The sequence below is a fragment of the Macrobrachium rosenbergii genome, chromosome 14 (genome assembly GCF_040412425.1).
Source record: "Macrobrachium rosenbergii isolate ZJJX-2024 chromosome 14, ASM4041242v1, whole genome shotgun sequence".
NCBI classification, from domain to species: Eukaryota; Metazoa; Arthropoda; class Malacostraca; order Decapoda; family Palaemonidae; genus Macrobrachium; species Macrobrachium rosenbergii.
In genome coordinates, this window is record NC_089754.1 from 43504433 (window position 1) to 43526710 (window position 22278).

The 22278-nt window shown below is 36.0% G+C and overlaps 1 protein-coding gene across 1 annotated transcript in view; it reads left to right on the plus strand.

Annotated features, from left to right (window-relative positions):
- Positions 1 to 1077: 1077 nt before the first annotated feature.
- The window catches only part of LOC136846041 (uncharacterized), a 268588-nt gene continuing 247387 nt past the window's right edge, over positions 1078 to 22278 (plus strand). Inside the window, exon 1 of the mRNA XM_067116697.1 lies at positions 1078 to 2740. Coding sequence (XP_066972798.1) covers positions 1355 to 2740 — 1386 coding nt within the window. The 5' untranslated portion in view covers positions 1078 to 1354. The remainder of the gene's footprint in view (positions 2741 to 22278) is intronic.

Sequence of the window (22278 nt, forward strand, 5' to 3'; positions counted from 1 at the left end):
CTATTTAGTTTTCATACATAAAAATTTGTTTTCAAGAATATGAATATATGACTGATAACTTATGGATGAAAAATAATATCGGATGAATGGTATCACAGGCGCTTCAAAGTTCTCAACAGCGAAAACATTAAAAAAAGCTGTTTTGTTTTCAGTAGTCGCAACTAATTTCACAAAATACAGGGGTCACGATTTATTTAGAGTAAGAAGAATGGTTGCTGCTACTTCTACTATCACCATTACTACCATAACAGCTGCTCTCAGAGCTTTGTATATATTGTGTACCTTTACAATCTTTCTACCCTAGATAGATTTTATGGCAGTATGTATAATAGTTCTTATGGGCTGTGTTCTAGTGTATTAAAAGATTCTAGATCTAATCTAAGGACATTTAGTCACTATAAGAAAACGAGAAGACTGGCTGTAACTGGAAACAGATGAGAATTTCTTTTGCATAATATGAAACTACAGTTAAATAAAAAAGTTTTGTTTACATTTTCAGTGTAATAGATGACTAAAAACCACCAAGCTCTCATCATTTTACGAATGTCATAATTTAGCATTAGATTCACGCCCACTGGATTTTTACATTCGATTCTGCTTTTGCATTACAGCTGAAATCACCTAGGAACTAATTCTTCGGTAATTCCTCAATGGTATCCAAATAATTATATATATATATATATATATATATATATATATATATATATATATATATATATATATATATATATATATATATATATATATATATATATATATATATGTGAATGTATGTATGTGTATATATATATACATACATATATATATATATATATATATATATATATATATATATATATATATATATATATATATATATATATATATATATATATATAAATATAATGGATACATTTCACCGGCTGTACTACAGTATAACAGAAAAGGGGTTCCGATGATAACAATTAAGCATAGGCATGTGTAGCTTGAGCCAAGGTTTGCGGTGGCCGAGAGAGAGAGAGAGAGAGAGAGAGAGAGAGAGAGAGAGAGAGAGAGAGAGAGAGAGAGAGATTGGCTGTGTGGTGTGGGCGAGAGGGTGGGTGGGAAGGGCCTCACTTCGTAGACTCAACTCACAAGTGTTTTGAACTCGGTGGTGAGAGGACGCTTGCACTGCGTCTGCGTGTCGTCTCCCAACTGAAACCTTTGGAACATACTTTAGCAACGTCTTTCCTACTCGCGTACACTGAGTGATGTGCTAGATTTCGAAATACTTACTGGAAGTGATAGCAAGTACTGTGTCGATTTGGTGTGAAACTATGATTTAAAGGAATTCCATTATTTTCACCTTGCTGTACTGATAGTGTAGTTTTGCGAGATGCTGGGTCCTGCGGGAATGCCTCGCGCTGCCCATACCGTGACCTGGTCAGACCGGGAGGTGAGCATTTTATCCCCACCTGTGCCACACATCCTCGTCGGTGTTGAAGGATCAGCTTTATCTCGTTTGGATAGATACTTCGATCCACAGCCTCCGCCACGTCCAGCCAAGCCCGTGGGCCTTCTCCCAAAACCAAGCACCATCCAGACAAACAAATCGAGCCCACCATCACAGCAAACCCAACCCTCAAGCGGTGGTAGTCAGCCCCTGATCGATGGTGCTGCTTGCAAGACATCAACATGGACCTACAAACAGGTAACTTCTGCAAGAAATTCTGGCATATCCGATATCGAAAAGGGCGCCAGGTTTCGTCCCGAGAGGCGCGAAAGGAGACCCGTGCAGAAATTACAATGGCGAGAAAGTGCTTGGTCCAGGGGATTTACAACATCCAAGGATGATTACCTTGATCTAGATACTCGAAACACCTCATCCTCTTCAGCTGATGGGTCCCCAAGGCATGCTATTAAGCGAATCCTCTTGTTGACAGAGAATTACCAGTACAGAGATGCTGCTTCTTTTATCAATCGTCTGCCTGCTGCTACTTTTAAGGTCATCATTTCGGATCTACCGATTGAGGTACTAGTCGACGCTATGCCCCATTCTCTCCCTATCGTAGAAGCTCTTTATTGTAAGGTAGGAGAAACGGCACCTGTAGTAGTAGGATGCACTGGTATCCTTCGTCCTGAGGCAGTTGTCTGGCAGATGGTACGATTCTTTGCCCAGCAAGAGGAATGCTTAACAGGCGACATTCGCTGGGAATTCTGTGGTCCATTCGTCACGTCCTGTAAGAAAGTCTTGCGCATCATATCACGATCTGAGCCAAAAATTCGTAAGATCCTTCAGCAGAGGAGGAAGCAGTTGGATAAGGCCATCGAAGGTATGGGGCACCACGGTCTGGTGGGTACTTCTGACGAATCCCTTCAGAGCCTGCATGACGCCTTGAAGTTAGAATTCGAGAAAGTAGTGAAATCCTACACTCATGCCCTGGAAAAGCTAGAAGAACTGAGTCTCAGTAACAAGGCCTCCCTGCAGAGGAGCATCAGCCACGGCCCTGCTCCTGTCCAAGCTTCTCATCAACGCCAGCTTTCAATTACACAGGAAGAAGTTCAACAGAGACTCATAAAGAATAAGACACTTCTGAATGTTGTTGAGCCGACACTTGGCAACCACTCTCTCGATGTCCTTCTCGGTATCCTTCAGCGAAGGATTGAGTATGACAAGGAAACCCTCTTCCAGTTCACACAGTTGAGGAAGGAAGCCAAAGAGGTCGATGGAAATGCAGTCATCGCCCCAATCCTCATGCGTTACAAGCACGGATGCGAACAGGTAAGTTCGTTTGGCTTTGCAGGTGCATCGATGTTAGAGGAAGATTCAGTTTTTTCCCTTTTATTAATATTTGCCAAGTGTGCATTCAGTTTCTCCTTGGTGATTTATTCATTATATTCAAATGCTGGTCATTTCTATTATCATGGGTTCATGGGTAAGGGATAACAATCACACCTTACCTCATTCTGTACAACTATTGCAAGTGGATACCTGTTATGCAACAAAATTACTGAAATTCTAGTTCAATCACGATATTCTTACTCTGAGGAAAGGCTGGAAATAATTGCCCACCCGCGAAAAAAAAATGAGATTCCCAGATTTTGAAAGCGTCTCTGAAACCGGCTTACGGAATTCTTTTTTAGGGAAACGCAATCGTGGGAAGAGCATTTCTATTCGCAATTCACAGAAACATCAAATCAACGTCGTTCAGGTAGAAAACAAACTTCGTTTTACTGACTGGGTAGATATATATATATATATATATATATATATATATATATATATATATATATATATATATATATATATATATATATATATATATAATATATATTATATATACACATATACATACATACAAACATACACACACATATATATACATACACACACACACACACACATATATATATATATATATATATATATATATATATATATATATATATATATATATATATATATATATATATATATTTATTTGCATTACAACCACGTTAATACATATTAAGTTCTTTCACAGAAGCTCTGGTTCTCTCTGCTTCTCTCTTTCACACAAAAATCTTTCCAATGTACAAATTATGCACTCAGTATTTGGTCAGTTCCTACAGCACATTAGCGATTTTCCAGTTTGTCCATATTTTTAATCCCATCTTTTGCAAGGAATTCCATACATGCAATAAGAAACGCCATTGTAGAACTTATTACCAAGCCCTTACTAATACAGTTGATGAAAACATTTATGCTGTACATTCATCATATGGTAACTTTAAAAATACTGTTCCTATTAAACTTGGGTTTGGTGTCAGTAAAATAAACATTAACCCGGCTCTTTCACGGCAGTATCTCAGCATAAAATGCGGAACGTAAATGCTTAAACCATATCACAATCCCAAGTAAATATTGCTATGGAAAGGATACAAAGGATTGACCCATAGCCAAGCAAAACTTTTGTACATCCGTTATAACAAAATTTACTTTCTTGTATACATAACAGTATGGGGTCACTGATTTCTGAAACGATCGAAGGAATATCACAACTTTGTAACTCTTCTTGTAAAAATTCCGACAGATCATCAGGCACTTTGATAAATAATGACACATCAAAAGTAATTATATTAAAATCAAAATTCAAATAACAACTGTTCAATTTGTTTGTAAAGTCAACACTGTTCTTTACATGTGTAATCATTTATCAAGGCCATTACTTTATTTACGTAGTCAATTTTATTCATTACTGCAATAGAATTAGATTTATTTTCCTCGTTACGTGCAATGAGTCATCTTTTTTTAAAGATTTTTATAAGCAAGGAGAAAAGTTAATGGGAACTTCAGGGGAAATAGGCTTTTGACCATAGCACGGTGCATAAAGGAATACATTTTTTGAAAAGTATGGTACTTAAAAAATGTTCCGTTATAGAATTGGTTCTGTATAGAGTTTCATCGCTGATGACACTTACTGGATTGGATGACAGATGATTTAGGTTTTTATCGTCATCCTCCTCCCAGCCATCATTCTAAGTTCAGTCTAAGTTTACATTTATGCTAACCATTGTAAGAAGTGTCCCAGGGATTTCCGCTGAATGACCATTGTAATAAGGCTTAAGTGTCAAATGTTCTGAGATATTTTAACCTTACTCTCATGCATATAAACTCAAGTAGAAATGTTTCATTTATATAACTGAACTTCTTGTTACCAGTATCTGTTTACTTACGTACCACATAAACTTCCAATTAACTATGTCGATCATTTAATTCTCAACACTTTTGTTCAGTTTACTATAAAAAAAGGCATAAACGTAATCTGGTACGATCTAGAGAAAAAGAAGATGCCTGTCGTGACGGGAATACATGAAAGACAATTGAGCGCAGAGTTTCACATACATTAATGTTCATGTCTCATGACAATGTGAGCCGTAGAGAATATCATGATATTTGTCTCGTCACTAATTTTTCCATGCATAATAATCAAGAGTCTCTTTCTCTGTAACGAGAAGGAAAACTAAGCCACTCATTCATTTCCGAAAGAAAAAGTTATGTCAGATATAGCCTACAGATGTATATTAGCCTTGGGAAATGTCCATATATATATATATATATATATATATATATATATATATATATATATATATATATATATATATATATATATATACATATGCATACATACATACATACATACATACACACACATATATACATGTATATATAAATATATATATATATATATATATATATATATATATATATATATATATATATATATATATATATATACACACAGATATAGATATCCTTAGCAGGAAGAGAACCTTTATTCAGATCCGAGGTGAGGACGGAGTGATAATATGATAAGGTCCCGTTAAAACCCGTTGTATCGATTGTAATAATTCGCTACCAGCGTGAAGAGGGTCATTGAGCTGCCAGCATTACCCTAAACTCTATATGAAATTCGACGAGTAATAGTAGGTACAGTCTGTCTGTCTGCCTGTCTGTCTGTCTGTCTGTCTTCTGTCTTTCTCTCTCTCTCTCTCTCTCTCTCTCTCTCTCTCTCTCTCTCTCTCTCTCTCTTAAAAACGCTTTCAGTGTTAGCGATAATGATCAAACTGTGTTACATTTATTGTTTAAGAACTCAAAAAAGGAGGGGGATCAAAGTAATAGGACTCTGAGAAACACGCAATCGTAGCATCCATCATCTACCTCTCCACGCAGTAATCCACCTGTAATCGTCAAAATGATGCCGGTGACGTGGCAATCCAGGTGAAACTTTACACTGTCGGTGCTTCAGGTCATGTTTCTGATCTTATTTTGTTGACGACATTTGGCAAGAAGCACGTTGGTCTTCTGAAGGTCTGTTTGGAGAAGAATATTACGTTTTAAAAGTATAGCTATCAGTGGGTGGTACACGAATAAAAGGGAGATATATATATATATATATATATATATATATATATATATATATATATATATATATATATATATATATATATACAGTATATATATATATATATATATATATATATATATATATATATATATATATATATATATATATATATATATATATACACACACACAGGGTGCACATGTAAGGGTATATATGTATAATTCATTTCTATTAGCTGGAAAATGATAACACCAACACAGTTGCGTGCACACTTTATACTGAGCATAATTATGTATAAGCTACTAAGCCCTAATTCACGTATGCATCTGTACCTATGAGAAATTACTTGAAGCCTGAGTCCATGGAAACTTAGTAAATCACTTTCATTTCTAGAAGTTCATGGTCCAAAACACCTCCATTTATGACATTTACATCCGCTGTCCTCGTTCAATAACATTCTCGCAATGGTTTATTTACGAAGCGTCACAGCTGAAGAAACATTTACTGGGTCTCCCTGCGTGAGATTCAATAATCCGGTCCAGAAGAATGTGCAAATGAGTTCCGAGAGGGAAAATTCGTGTTGCTGGAGGGAGAAACATGCCTCGGGTAACACTCACTCGGGAGCGGAGTGTGAGTGAGCCAGTCGGCTTCTTGTTTGTTGTTCTGTACCTACCTGCCTGTCGCGTATTTTCCAGCCTTTATGGTAATGATCTCCTGGTTGCTGTACGGGTCACGTTCTTCGGACAACAACGCAGGAATGTGTTCGAGTATAACTTTATGATGGTGGAAAACCACTGGACGCTTTTCTCTGACTGCTCTGTTTCCAGTGTTACTGAGGCAGTTTCTTTTGTTGGTGTATCACTTAGTGCGTTTGAATGATATTTGCCATCCTAATCCTCAATGTAACTATTCAGTTTGATTTGTTCAGACAAAATTTCATGGAATTATTTTATGGCATTCTCATATATATATATATATATATATATATATATATATATATATATATATATATATATATATATATATATATATGTGTGTGTGTGTGTGTGTGTGTAATGTGTGATAAATGTGTACAAAAGTGATAATAATCATATATATAAATATATATATATATATATATATATATATATATATATATATATATATATAAACTGTATATATATATTCCTTAAATTTATAAATTAGGAATTATTTTTCCTAGAATTTCTGAAATCATATTTTAAAACGGTAGCCACATTTCTTAAAGGGTTTCAGGGGAACTTAAGATAAATATATTTCCCTATGTTGCCGAAGATTTAGGCAACTTTAATTGTACCTTTTCATTTCTGTACATGCGTGTTCTTCCTGTTCAAGGAAGAGCCAGAAACGGTAGCCATTTTTAGGGCTAAGATCATTACTTAACTATATCATGACAATCTATCTGTCTGTCTATATATACATACATACATACATATATATATATATATATATATATATATATATATATATATATATATATATATATATATATATAACGCCTAAATAGTGTTTTGTGGACCTTTTTATCTGCATATATATATATATATATATATATATATATATATATATATATATATATATATATATATATATATATATATATATATATATATTTATAGATAGATTGACAGATTTGATAGTTTCATGGATCTGTCTGAAACTTTCTCCCTTTCTGTCTGTGTGGTTCTTTCCATCTGTAATCCGTATACTTCTAGTCTTTATGTTTTACATCGATGTCACTCAGCCTCCATAAATCACGAGAGAGATCACCCGCGCGTAACTGGAGCTTCAAGATGTAATGACAGTCATTGAGGGACTTACGCATGTAAGCAATGTTTAGGCCCTGTCATTGCTCATGGAGTCACCGCTTTGTTGTTATTCTTTGTGATGGCTAGTTTGCACAATACGTCTCCAGGCTTATGTGTATCATTTTTCTGGCTTTATGCAAGAAGGTTGTAATTTTACCAATAGTGACTTGGAAATACCTGATTGATTTTTTTTCTCTACTTTTTCTTCCTTTCTCTCCATTTCTAGAGTGTCAGTGATCGGTATATTGTAGTTTAGATAATGAATGGTTAAAGAATAGAGAGAATGATAGAGGATCGCAATAGGAAAAACGGTTGTGATGGAAATGTAAATCAGATGGAAATTGAGGATGTCTTGTCATGCTACGAAATGAAAGTTTTGTTTTATTTTCTTTTTTATTTAAAGTTTTTGATCAGGTTACTTTTTCATTGCTTGTTTTAACTAAATTCAGGTTTGTTAATTTCAACAGAGATTTTATATTCTGAGTAACTATATAACAAACCCATACGTGTACGCAACCTTGACTTTTTTTTTAATGTTAACGGTGTCTTCACTGCAGGTCCTACTTAAACTTAGTGGTCTTAGAATAACCACAATCTCCATTTCTCTCTAAGATTGCCTGATCTCTCTCTCTCTCTCTCTCTCTCTCTCTCTCTCTCTCTCTCTCTCTGATGTCATATAACCAAGTGTTTCTCTATCTCCTAACCCAAACTCTCTCTCTCTCTCTCTCTCCTCTCTCTCTCTCTCTCTCTCTCTCTGTGATGTCATATAACCAAGTGTTTCTCTATCTCCTACCCCAAACTCTCTCTCTCTCTCTCTCTCTCTCTCTCTTTCTGTGATGTCATATAACCAAGTGTTTCTTTATCTCCTAACCCAAACTCTCTCTCTCTCTCTCTCTCTCTCTCTCTCTCTCTCTCTCTCTCTCTCACACACACACACACACACACACACGCGCGCACACACACATATTGACTATGAGTAAACATGAGGAGCTCCTGTGGCCCGATTGCAGCCCCGGTGATAATTTAGATAAGTAAGGTAATTATCACAATCAGGTGAAGCAAGAGCATAACGTAATTGGTTGCTCTCTGAGTTCTGGAACTAGCTGAAGGAACTTCCAGGAGTCTCATTTCAGCCTCGACGTCGCTTTTTGGAAAGGTAATTGAGGATTATAATTATGATAACTGCTGTGAATGGGACCCGTTAAACTGGTAGCCATTACCATCTTAGAGGACCAGTGGAGCACAAACTAGGCATCAGAGACTTTAAAACGTTTCCATGAAGACTATTCTGTAGAAGACTATTCAATGATTGGAAAGACGTTTGTTTAAGTATGTGTGATGTTTTATTAAAATTATTAGTCGAAAAAGAAATTGAAGACTTGAATGTACATTCCAGTTTTTCTGTTTAAACGCCTGGAGAATCATACCATGCATGAAAGGTCGGCAGAAATACTACTTTAATACTTAAGAACCTTGAACTTGCGTGGAAGTTGTAGAGCTGAATCTTTCACAGTAAGATCGGCAGGGGAGAAAAAGCCGTAGTTCAAGGATGCAAAGATTAAATGAATTGGTGTATTTGCCAGGAAACTCATCATTAAGCGCAAATATATAACGACTTTCTCCCGATATGAAAGCCGGAGCTTCTCCACTCGACGTATTTGGGTATGTAACACGGCGCTTTATATACCCCAATACAGTATTCATTTCTTTCGCGTTATTCCTAGACTTTTCAAAACTGGCATGGCTGTGATATCTAGATTATTAGCAATTTTTTTTAAGGCATCCCTTAAATTACTTCAGCTTTTGTTAAATGCTTCCTGCAGATCACCGACGAAAAACACAGCACCGTGAAAGAGCTTTCATCAAGATGTTATCGATACTAGGATTTAGATTCCGAAACGAGGTGAGGAACGAGTTTGATGACTGGTCGATGCAGACCACACACATAGACACATACACACACATCCATACGAACACACGAATATATATATATATATATATATATATATATATATATATATATATATATATATATATATATATATATATATATATATACCGCGTTCTCTGTCCTTCTGGCCGGAGAACTCGCTGTTCTATCCGACCACCGAAGTTCAGTAACTTTAGAATGATAAGTAATTCGATGGGTGATGACAAAGAAATGCCAGATGACGTCGGCACATAAGCCCCTTGAACATCCTTGTGGTAGGGTGTGTGGATAGCAACGTGGGATAGCAACCACATCTCTGCTTATTGCCGAAGACCTCTTGGAGCTGCCCCATCCAAGGGGATGATGCGTCTCATATATATATATATATATATATATATATATATATATATATATATATATATATATATATATATATATATATATATATATATATACAGTATCTATATACATATATATAATTTCTCTGCATAAGAACCGAGGAATAAACCCATTGATCTGAACGAATTAAATGCATTTGCTAAGTAATCCTAGCATCAGGTGAAGTGCTAGATCCCGATTATGGCGTTTCAGAAGAACTCGTAAATGCTAGGACGTGATTCGTCGATAAGACACATACCCTATCCCACTACTCAATGAAGATCTGAAAACAAGTCTTGAAAATGTGGAGCGAATAAAGATAAGGATGCATCCAGTAGCAATCTGAAGCATTAAATAAAAAAAAAAGCTTTTAGCAGAAAAGTACTCAGAATCGAGAGGTAAACTTTATTTTGAAAGGGCCTACGGAGTGTGTCATAAACCAGATCAGATAGAGTTAGTTCGTCCTTCCCCAAAGTTAAATTACATCTCGCTGATGAATCTCCAGCAAGCAAAATATCAACGTCATTTGCCCATCTCATCAAGGCTATTATTATTATTATTATTATTATTATTATTATTATTATTATTATTATTATTATTATTATATTATTATTATTATTATTATTATTCAAGAATTGAAGATTGGACATGGAAGATGTAGCCAGTAAGATAAGCACAAGAACTGGTAATACTTCCCGCACAGTAAATGCACAAGTAGGCTAGAACTAACAAGGTAAAAACTCGAACCAAACTCGTAGTGACCTCGGGCCCGTAAGCTATTTGCGCCAGGGTTCCAACAACACCCGAGGTCATTTTGACCGTTAATTGGGAATTTTCTGGATGCTTTCAGAGTCGTTTTACAGAGTACTGATAAACCTATAGGTCAGACTTGTCAATCGATGCATGTTTTGACGTACAGTATTCATGACCAAGTCTATTTAGATATGAAGTTTAATCGACTACATGTTTATTAACAAGAACTGTGGCAGAAAATAGTACATAAATAATGCAACATCTCTTGGTTACGTATAATATTTCGTCCCAACTGTTCTGGGTGACTCACTTAAAATGAATGTAATAATTACGTGCTTGTTTAGCTCTACAAGATGTTAACTTGCCAGTTTTAAGCAAGAACTTCTGGGATGAGCTTGCTGGATCTACACCTGCCTCACGGATGCTCAAGAAGATAATATGCTGACGGCTTCGATTTATTTATTTATTTTTCTGTGATCGCCCCTCACATTACTGGCCAGCTCCAGCGTTACTTAACTTCGCTGATCGACGACCAACCATTTTTAAAATTAATATGTACAGTGCAATAGTTCGTGTACAATCTTATATGAAATAACTCCAGAATTATAGGGCGACGAAAATCCTTACAGAATTGCATATAAATATCCAGGCCGTGGAATAGAAAGGTCCCTGTACAATGAAAAGTATTTTATGACTATGGGTCACGTTTGTTTTAAAGTGACGAAAGCTGCAGTTGCGCATAAACAGCACTGCTGAAATATCTAAAATAAAGATGATTTTTTTTTTTTTACAGTAACGACGGGATTTTCTTAAGTTGTCGGATCAGGTGTCATCCTTAAGTCAAAATATACTTACAAATATGAATACAGCTTCCTAAGAGGGAAAGGATTTTTCTTTTATACGTCCTCTGATTTTGCATAATCTAAAGGGAAATTAAACGAATATCGTAGGTTTATCTGTGTTTCACTTTATGATACATCTAGGGTTCACATCTAGATTTCCTTAATATCTACACCTAACCGGACAATATTTGGCAAACACATGAATGTATATTAATTAGGATACATATTTTTATCTGAAATGATTATCAAATTTTGTTGATCATCTTTATTTAACTACTAGCACATTAGATTTTTTTTTTATCTTATCACTCTACCAGGTATGTTCCATTTATCTCTACTTCATTTGTGTTGTATACATTTATAATATCCCCTTCTTGCAACACGAAAACTGTAAATAATAAGTTAGGAAGACCACTATTCTATTACAGTTGACTTTATATACTAACCAAATAAATGAGAATTTGTCTGAACTTTTTTTTGTTGAAGTTTAGAGTATCAAAAGCTACGTAATCTTTAGCGAAAGAGAGTCGTCCTTGCTGCGTATTTTTGCTTTAAAAGTCTATTGTATTCAAAGTTGGTTACATAAGGATGAAATACCTCGTAGGGTTCTGCCGTAATACAGTTGCGAAAGAATTAGGACTGGGATGCTCTATCATATAGTTGAGTTTAGGAATTGATATATATATATATATATATATATATATATATATATATATATATATATATATATATATATATATATATATATATATATATATATATATATATATATATATATATATATATATATATATATATATATATATATATATATATATATATATGTGTGTGTGTGTGTGCGTGCGTGTAGAGAGAGAAAAGAGAGAGAGAGATTAACAATTCCGCAAAAACTAACGAATGAGTTATACCATAAACATCCATAAGCAAACGTAAACATCAAAAGTCTAGGTAGAGTAGCAAAGCCACCCTTTCTTTCAAGCAGATGAAGCGCATCAACGAGTGTGCCATTTCCATGGCCTATTTGCATTCTTAAACCTGCGTAATGAAATATTCTCCATCCATTCTCTCCAAGCGGCACACTTCTCACGCTAGCTAGACGACAAAAGCTCACGGAGGCATTGACTATTACCTAAGAGATTATTCCCACTGTATAATTGACAAAATTACCATTCCTAGAGTCAAGATCTGTCGTTCTCTGCGGGTTCTCATCAAATGACAATCATTGTTCATAGGTTTCGATGGAAGCTTCTGCCTGCGACGGACACATTTCGACATTTCTATTTAGCATTAAACTTAAAAATGATATTGCCTTAGTGTTTTTATCATTTTTTTTATTAAGCAAAACAATGGGGTTTCACAGGGATCCTGAGAATTGTGCAGCTGAAGCAGCAAGGCTGGAGTTACAGTGTCACAGTACTGTATCTTTCTCAGAAATGTTAAGAGATTAAATGCACCTTGTTCCCTCTCTCTCTCCTCTCTCTCTCTCTCTCTCTCTTCATGGTACTTTCAATTAAACTTTGAATGTTGCTGCTAATGCTGAAAAACATATCACTCTTTTCGTTGTTTAAAATTTCTTCTTTGCTGATATTTATCATAAATACGACATATATATATATATATATATATATATATATATATATATATATATATATATATATATATATATATATATATATATATATATATATATATATATATATATATACCATACATATATATATATATATACAGTGTATATAAACATATATATTTGTTGATCTGGGAATGTGCAACCTGCTTGCATCTGTGGCTAGTCACATGTAACAACTGAACAGACCAAGTCCTTGTATTACTGCTTATCATTTTCGTGTTCATAGGAATGTTTCTGACAGTCCCAAAGTCTCTCTCTCTCTCTCTCTCTCTCTCTCTCTCTCTCTCTCTCTCTCTCTCTCTCTATATATATATATATATATATATATATATATATATATATATATATATATATATATATATATATATATATATATTAGCCCAGATAATGTTCTTAATAACGTGTATATCCAATAGCGCATTTTATCATTGTATTACCGTCCATGTATTCTGAACGCCTTTCTCATCATCCATATTACGTAGGAAACAAATTATTTCTAAACAGACCGTTTCTTCTGCAAACCCGAAAACCCAAGCAACGAGAGAGGAATTTGGTCACTGGTGCTGAAGCCTTGTTGTGCTCCTGCGGTCGTTTCCGTCTCCATTTGGTTCCTGGCGTGGTCAGCGTTAATTATTTCGCCCAAGATAATTCCGGTCAGTAAACCATTTTAGCGGTCATGTCGGTGAGCGTCCGGTTGGAGATTACTGCTTGTCCACTTGTTGAAATCTCCGTGGCGCCTTATGTCATGAGTATGGGGTCGCAAGAGATTGGGTGCTTACTTTCACTCCAACTATTTCCGTTAATCCGTCCATATGCAATTTTTTCATATTTATAAATATTCCATGCACATATAGTGAATCTCTGGAAACTGATACGCATCTTTACAATTATGAAAACGCAAATATATCTAAACGATGAACAATTTCGCGTGGGAAGGTCAAATCTTTGCTTTTCTTAGCAATTGTTAGTCCAGTATATTGTTTCACTGATAAGGACAATAGCAACGCACTAATGATGAGAACGTACCAGTCATTCCTGCTTTCACCTTTCTCTTTTGATCAATTAAAAATTACTAATGTCATTGCTCTTTTTATGTTCATATATCTCTCTCTCTCTCTCTCTCTCTCTCTCTCTCTCTCTCTCTCTCTCTCTATCATTTGCATTATAAAATTACTTTTGATTCCCATTTATAAGACTCAGGCCAGCTAGGAGAGCTGTTAATTGATAATGTTTCAATGTCACCTATATTTTTCGATTTATTTTAAATCAGTTACTTCTGACATAACTAGCCCCAACAGAAGAGACCTTGAGAGCCATGATTTTTTTTTTCTTGGAAAATAACGTGTTCATTCTTCATACATAATTAATATGATGAGCTGCAAACAAAGGGACATTTCCAATCGGCAGCCGATTGATAACCCTGTTTCAGCTATAACTTCTTGCACTTTCCTCTAGCTTTAATGGCCCTCACAAGGGTACAAGAAAATTAACTTCCTGAATTATAGGGTACGCAAAAAGAAAAAAGGAAAAGGAAATCTCTCGTACATTAATTTACTGATTTATATCCACATATTTAGTTTAATTTTACCTAGAAGTGATTGAATTTTTTTTTTTACTTTCATCTGCGAAGCATTCATTTCGGACCTGGGCCACATAAGGCAATCTGGTTGCCAATCCCATCGGCCTCTATTCAAAATAAAGATTCATAGTCGACGAATTCCCAGCAAGAATTAGTAAAGTAAGACATCATTTTAAGAGTATTCTTCCTTTGAGTTCCGCACGAAGTTGACTCCTGAGAGAGAGAGAGAGAGAGAGAGAGAGAGAGAGAGAGAGAGAGAGAGAGAGAGAGAGAGAGAATTCCCTTTTCGTTGCTTTGTTGGCTTCCCTTGTTAAAGGTTAGGGCTGGCCTCAAGGTGAACTCGTGCATGCGTTGGTCGGTATGACTAAGACTCTCCGGGGATAAAGGAAGGTAACGTCGAAAATTTTCTGCATATTCTGCTGGGTATAAACTTCCTTTTTCCAACTAACACATACATTCATTAATATATTCTTAACAGAGTGACTATAGGGAAACATTTGCGGTTATCAAGCAGCATCGCTAACTTCTAGATTCTTTCGTAAAGAAGTCTGATGGGATATCGACTTTACCAGACCGAAAAATATCTGCATTTTCCTCGTAGCGCTTTTGGGGAATTAGCATAATACGAGGTCAGTGGAGATGCATGGAACAGAAGGCAATTAGAGCAGGATGATGCGCTTGCAAGAATTTTTAAAAAATCATTAGTGACCAACGGCAAATGCCTTTGAAACCCACATCCAGGTAAGTAAATGCTGATTCTGGAAGGGGAAAAAGGAATTGGGAAATATTGGGAACTACTCGAAAATAGCTGGTCACCCTTCTAATGAAAAAAAAAAAAAAGACATTCATGCACCATTTTCTCTTATGATTATATAACTTAGGTGTAATGCATTTTTGTAGGGGGTGATGTTATGCCTAATGATAAGAGGAAGTCGTTAAGGGCGGGTCATGGTTCAATTTCCTTGATATTCTGCACTTATTTTTTCGTCTTTTCGTATGAGTGTTTCTCAGAATTTGTACACAGGTATGTTCATGATATTATTAAATGACAATAAAAAATAAATAAACCTCGAACAAATAATGCAACAGAAAATATGAAAATAGAGAATAGGATAACAAACTCAGGGCTAATAAAGCAAAACGTGGTGCAAGATGGGGACATTGTGTGATATGAATAAGTTGAAGTGTATGCACTTGTTCGCACAAAGCACTTTGGTGGCTTATATCTGAAAACTTTATCGTAGGAGGAAATCATCTGGGATACTTACTATTGATGAAAAAAATTACGTCACTATTTTAGTATTGTTACAGGTTGAAGATCGTCCTGCAGAGGATTTTGCATGGCGTCAAAATCAACTTACCGTTATCTTTTTCAGAGCATAAAAAAAAATCCTAGACAGAGTATTAAATAGACTCTCTCTCTCTCTCTCTCTCTTCTCTCTCTCTCTCTCTCTCTCATTAAATCATATCCGTGAGGTCTTACCATTTGCGTGTTGTCTTTCGCTTTTGGTCACAGGATCAAGCAACAACGTCTTTCGCCTTTTGTGTTGATTGTCACTCCGTACGAAAGTCCGCGTAAATTCTCTCAGAGTTCTTTGCGTAATGTCTGCCAATTGTATTATAGTCACGCTGTCAAAGTGCGTTATATCACGTCTTCGCGACACAATGCACACAATGGCTCCCCTCTGCGTCGTTAGCCTATAATCTTGGTTCTTTATGGGCAGGAATAGTCTGCCTGATCACAGCGTTTTGTCTGTAATATGGCACGTTATGGGACCCCCCCCCCCATTCACATTTCGATGGGAGGGGCCTGGTAGCCTAAAATTCTGTCACGTCTCTTCTGAAGATATTTCTTTTTTTATATTTTCGCTGACTCTTACTTTCATAGAAAAATCGCCCCAAGTATAAAAGAGATAGAGTGACGGAAACCGAGTGAAAATGAGAGTTCACGAGCCAAAAGACGGAAATTATTAGACATGATTAAAGTATAAGCGTCGTTTTAGTGACCCTCTAATGGATGTTTATAACTGTTACATCTATTTTGGCGAAACGATTTTGTAATTGTCTCTTTGCTTTGTCATTAGCGGTTTCCTTCGTCCAATCAGCAGAAGATACAGTTATCTGTCCTTTTTCGGCAACTCAAAGACTCAAAATCGGACGATTCTGTTCGCTGCATTTGTGATTCCAAAATGTCATGTTATGCATATTCGTAGCTGCTTGATCACCGCGAACATCCTGTCTTCACGTCAGTAGTAAATGAGTCTTGTCATTCTCCGGTGAGGAAGAATTTGAAAGTCAAGGTAGCTCTGAATGTCTGTGTGAAAATGAGACTCGCCAAACAAGGGTCACGAGCCTTGACTGCATATAATGATGATTCTCTGTTCCATGACTCTCTCTCTCTCTCTCTCTCTCTCTCTCTCTCTCTCTCTCTCTCTCTCTCTCTCTCTCTCTCTCTCTTCTCTATTCTTCTTCTTATCATTATAATTATTATTATCGTTATTATTGTCATTATTATTATTTGGTGGTTATTCTCGATGTTAATGAGGTCTTTGACAAACATAGTAGTTTCTATTTATTCCTAAAAAATAAGTTGACGAATTTCGACCTTGAGTTTGTGTGATTCTGGTTCACGTTGCTTTTTTTTTTATTTTAATGTTCATTATAGTTTTGGCTTTTATATGATGATTTACTGCTGTTGTTTAGTTGTGCTCGTGAAGGAATTACAATGTCGATTCTCTCTCTGTCTTGGTGTACGATTGATCTCGTCTCTTAAATTGAAGGAAAAAACTATTTTTATGAATTTTGAAATCAAGAATAAGGTCTACTGTAAGACACTTGTGTGATTTAACTCGATATAATGTTCATTTCTTTTCCTAAACTGAAAATCCATTCAAACGATTAACAAAAATCTACTACTTCGAGAAACGAACCTGATATAGCATTGTCTAATAATCAACTGGAATTCTGAGGATTATTTTATAGACTGATAGGTTCCGAATAGTTGGAGATACTTGGAATGAAAAATGAAGGGCAAAGTGAGCAGAAAAACACCCGAATGAAGGATTTGTAAATGATAGAAAATTTAATCAACTAGAAAAAAAAAACCAGTACTGTTAGAAGGTTGAGAGGGAGAGACAGAAAGTTGGATTATAATTTTGAAAGGAATTAATGAGACAATGAAAAACCGAGATTGGAGTACGAACGCGCCAAGTCCTTGAATAGAGGGAAGGAGGAAGATAGAGAGGAGGAGGTAGGGAAGTAGGAGTGACGCGAGAGTGGGGATGGAAAGACGATGAGATGGAAGTTGTCGGAGGGCTGAGGGAACATTTCGCTGAAGGGCTTGGGATGGCTGTGGCCTCTGCGAAGTCTGTCTGGAGGGAGTAACATAAGGGTGTGCCATCGAGGTCGAATCGTGAACTCCACCTTTTGGCCTCAAAGACACAGGCTTCATCCGTCTTTCCGTTTTGGTCATCCAACGGGTGCGGACGATCTCATCACCCGCGATACCGTGATGCAGGGCCTGAAGTCTTCTGTAGACCTTGCTGTGATGGAAGCCACGTAGCTTATCCCACACACACACACACACACACACCCATATATACATTGTGTGTGTATCTTTTTACCATTCACCTATATTTACTTTTGAAAAGGTGGCAGAGTGCCTCCTGGTGTTAGTCTACGGGTTTCAGTGTTTAGGGATGAGGTTGGTAACACCATGTCCTTCTTCACCCAGGGAGCGACCCCAACAGTCTTCTCTCTCTATCTGTCTATCTATCTATCTATATATATACATACATCTACTACATATATATATATATATATATATATATATATATATATATATATATATATATATATATATATATATATATATATATATATATATATATTATATATGTGTGTGTGTGTATGTGTGTGTGCGTGTGTGTGTATAAATATTTAATGAATATCCTTGTACGGTTTTATACAGACAGACATGTGTCGGGATGTACTTAAATAACAGAAATATCCTGTGCATATGAAATCATCGTAAAAAGTAAAGCCTTACATATAAACAAGTTGAATAAATGGCGACGAAAAGAGAGCAAGAAAATTTCAGTAGCTGCAGTATTTTTTTATCATCTTTACGTCTTTCAACGATTGCCGTTGATAACGCGATAGCTTTGTGTAATAAATCTCGGTGCACTTAAACTCAATGTCTCTGAACGCAGGGCTTCGATTATTTTGCTTTGCTTTAACAAACAACCGTAACTGACGGCGGTGATCTGTAACCGTTACCGCCGTCTAATAGATTTTGAAACAAAGGAATGGATTGGTTCCTGTTCGCATGCAACGCTCTTGTAAAACGATTTAACCTGATACACGCCTTTAGCATTCTCTTTCGTGCTCTAGCGTTTTTCTGAAGTGTTTCACTAGTCTTATTGTATAAAAGTTACCAGATGGATCAACCTTTTAGCCAATTATCTTTGCTGTTTCTTCACTGCAGCCATACCTTTTAAAAAATTTCAGTTCATCTACGCTGAAGCACTTACTTTAGGATTCTATAACCTATGACATATTGGGGGTGTAGGCTATTTACATTTCAATCCTGTCGAACATTAAGAATATTATGTGACTTTCAAAGCAGGTTCATCTCCCCTTATGTTTCTTCATGCGATGTAAGTATCATTTTTATTAGGCACCAGACAAAAATAGTCTCTTATTTTATACTATAAACGGTTTTGCATTGTTTTCACCGGTTGGAAATGAAGCTCGTCACCCTGAAATTCTGCCGTCCAGAAAAGATTTCTTACTTAATAATTTAATGTTTTCATGGAGGGCCAAGCGAACCGTTTAGTTTTTGGAGGCTTGCCCAAATCATGTATTTTGCCTCTCTCTCTCTCTCTCTCTCTCTCTCTCTCTCTCTTTTTAGAGAGCATTTCTAAATGAAGTTTTCCTCATGTGTATAGGGAAACTCATTTTATTTTTCTTTCTAGTTATGAAGTGTGTAACATTTGGATCAATATCTAGAGCTTTCTTTCATCTGAATACCTGTTCATCTCCCGACCAGTCCGGTCAAGAGCTCTTTAACAGAGCGACCGTGTACTGTTAACAACCTAAGAAAAATGCAGAACTGCCTGGCATTAGGGGCTCCCGTCACGCAATGGCAATTTACTCCTAATAAAAGCACACTCGTTCACTGTTTTGGCTCTCGGGCCTCGTTGTGGCCCGTTACCATTCGCACCGGAGCCATCCACGTCATTCTCGCATGTGCCAGTCATCATCAGGAGGGCGTCTATCCATCGTCATATGGGCCTACCCTATGTTCTCCCCACGCCCACCTTACCTTCCGTCATCAAGCTACGTATTCTTTCCCCTATAAGAGCTACCTGTCTTGACCACCCCAATAGAATGCAACAAATTTTGACTCGAGGAGAGGCTTCAGGCGAAGTCTAGGTAAAGTCGTTATATAGATGGAATTTATTTACGATCAGTATATTGCTCTGAAAAATAAGTTTGTACTTCTTTTCGTTTATCAGATGCAGGGAATTTTTACGTAGGTCTTACTCAATTACCGTTCCGATCTCTTTAATGAATACAGTAGAATAATTTTACCTATTTTAAGACACTTTTTGTAAGTCTTTTTTTCTTATACTTGGGGTGGAGTTTTCCGTATTTTTTTTTCGTGAAAAACAGTCTGCTATTTCAGGGTGTTGTCAGACTTCTTGGGTATAATCTTGTAGTACTGAAACCTGAATTATAGTAAAATCATACACTTTTACGAAAGAACACGAAACGTGATTTGTATATCGCCTAAGGTTTAGATCCGTGCTTAGCCTATACACACTTGCAGTAATAATAGGAATTACCGAAGGGTTTCTTTTCAATTTAGTGTTTCAGAACTGCGTTTAAAAAAAAATGAAGGTGGGGTGGCTGTTAGGCCTGAGGAGTTGTGAGGGCTGAAGTCACCTTGGTCGCTGTGGAGCAAAAGTAGGTATCAACAGCTGTTGCCTTATGACGTTACCTTCGTAGAACAAGCATTGACAGATATTAGTCAAGAGCTGTAATGGCCGCGTCTGGACCGGTGTGTGTGTGTGAGAGAGAGAGAGAGAGAGAGAGAGAGAGAGAGAGAGAGAGAGAGAACATAATTATCCGAATATTCGAAACCAACATTTTGACAGGTTAAAAACATTCTGGAATAAGGTTATACGCAAGCTGTCGAAAATTTCCCATTAAAAAAAATTCAGCATTCTAAAACTATAAGTGACAACGAAAAGAAAGGAACACTGAACTCTATTTGGGGTGAGAAATAAACGGAAGAATCGTGAAAGATCGTGTTATCTCAATGGGAAAAATGATTTCCCGGTACAGTTACTTAGCGTTATGCAACTTTATAAGTATTCCTGTCACCCTTTCACTTCCGATATGGTTATCAGGTTTCTTGATTTCAGCAAACTCAGGAATGGATGTTCGCACACTTTTACGACTAATTTACTGAATCAGGACTGTGTATCTTTTCACAAGAACAGATACTTTCACACGTTTATATTCATAGTCCATATGCTATTTTTATAGTCAATGAGAAATTTTTTTTTCTTTATGAGCAGTATCTCAGTAATTTCATTAGATTAGACGATGCTGAAGTATTTCTAATTCCAAGAGACTAAGAATCTTTTCAGACCAAAGATTTCGTTATCAAACAGACTAGGAAGTGAGTGAAGCTCAGGAAAGGCACTGATAAATGAAAAAGTAAACAAATAAATAAATAAATACACATATAAATGTATACTGAAAAACACATGTAAATGTATACTGAAAAACAAAATCCGTTACTGGATTACGAAACAATCTTACGCGAACCTTCCAAAATACCTCTTGATGAATAATGCAAAACGGGCACATACGCAATCTGTGTGTAAAATAACGTAAAATACTGTAAACACCCTGAGATTCATTTTAGGTAGACAGTGGGATACCTACAAGAAAGTTATTTTACAATTTCTAAATATCACTCACCAATAAGCCTGACAGTTTTTCGTTAGCTTCAGTTCAGTGACAAGAAACTTCTTGTCACTGAACTGAAGATAACGAAAAACTATCAGGCTTCTTGGTGAGTGATATTTAGAAATTTAAAATGATCATTCATTCTTGGTTCTTTTTGGTTTACTCATCGCCTTTTAAGGTGCTCTCATATTATTATTAGCCTGACTCCATATTTCATTTAATCCTAATATCTTGTGAAAGTCATTTTTCGAGATATTGTGCCGGATTTCGTCACATATGCCCTATTTTGCCAAATTCACTTGTATATTGTGAAAAGATTTGCCAAAGTCTCTAATACATTTTATTGAAATGTATTACTAATATACCTTTTACATTTTATTTAGCAGTTTGTCAAATTAACAACTGCACAGTCTTCAGACAAAAGTCGAAAGACCGAGAAACTTAATCTGGACAAATAATTATCTTCATCCTCGAGATAAGATGAAAATTGCCAATACTTTTCTATGCAAA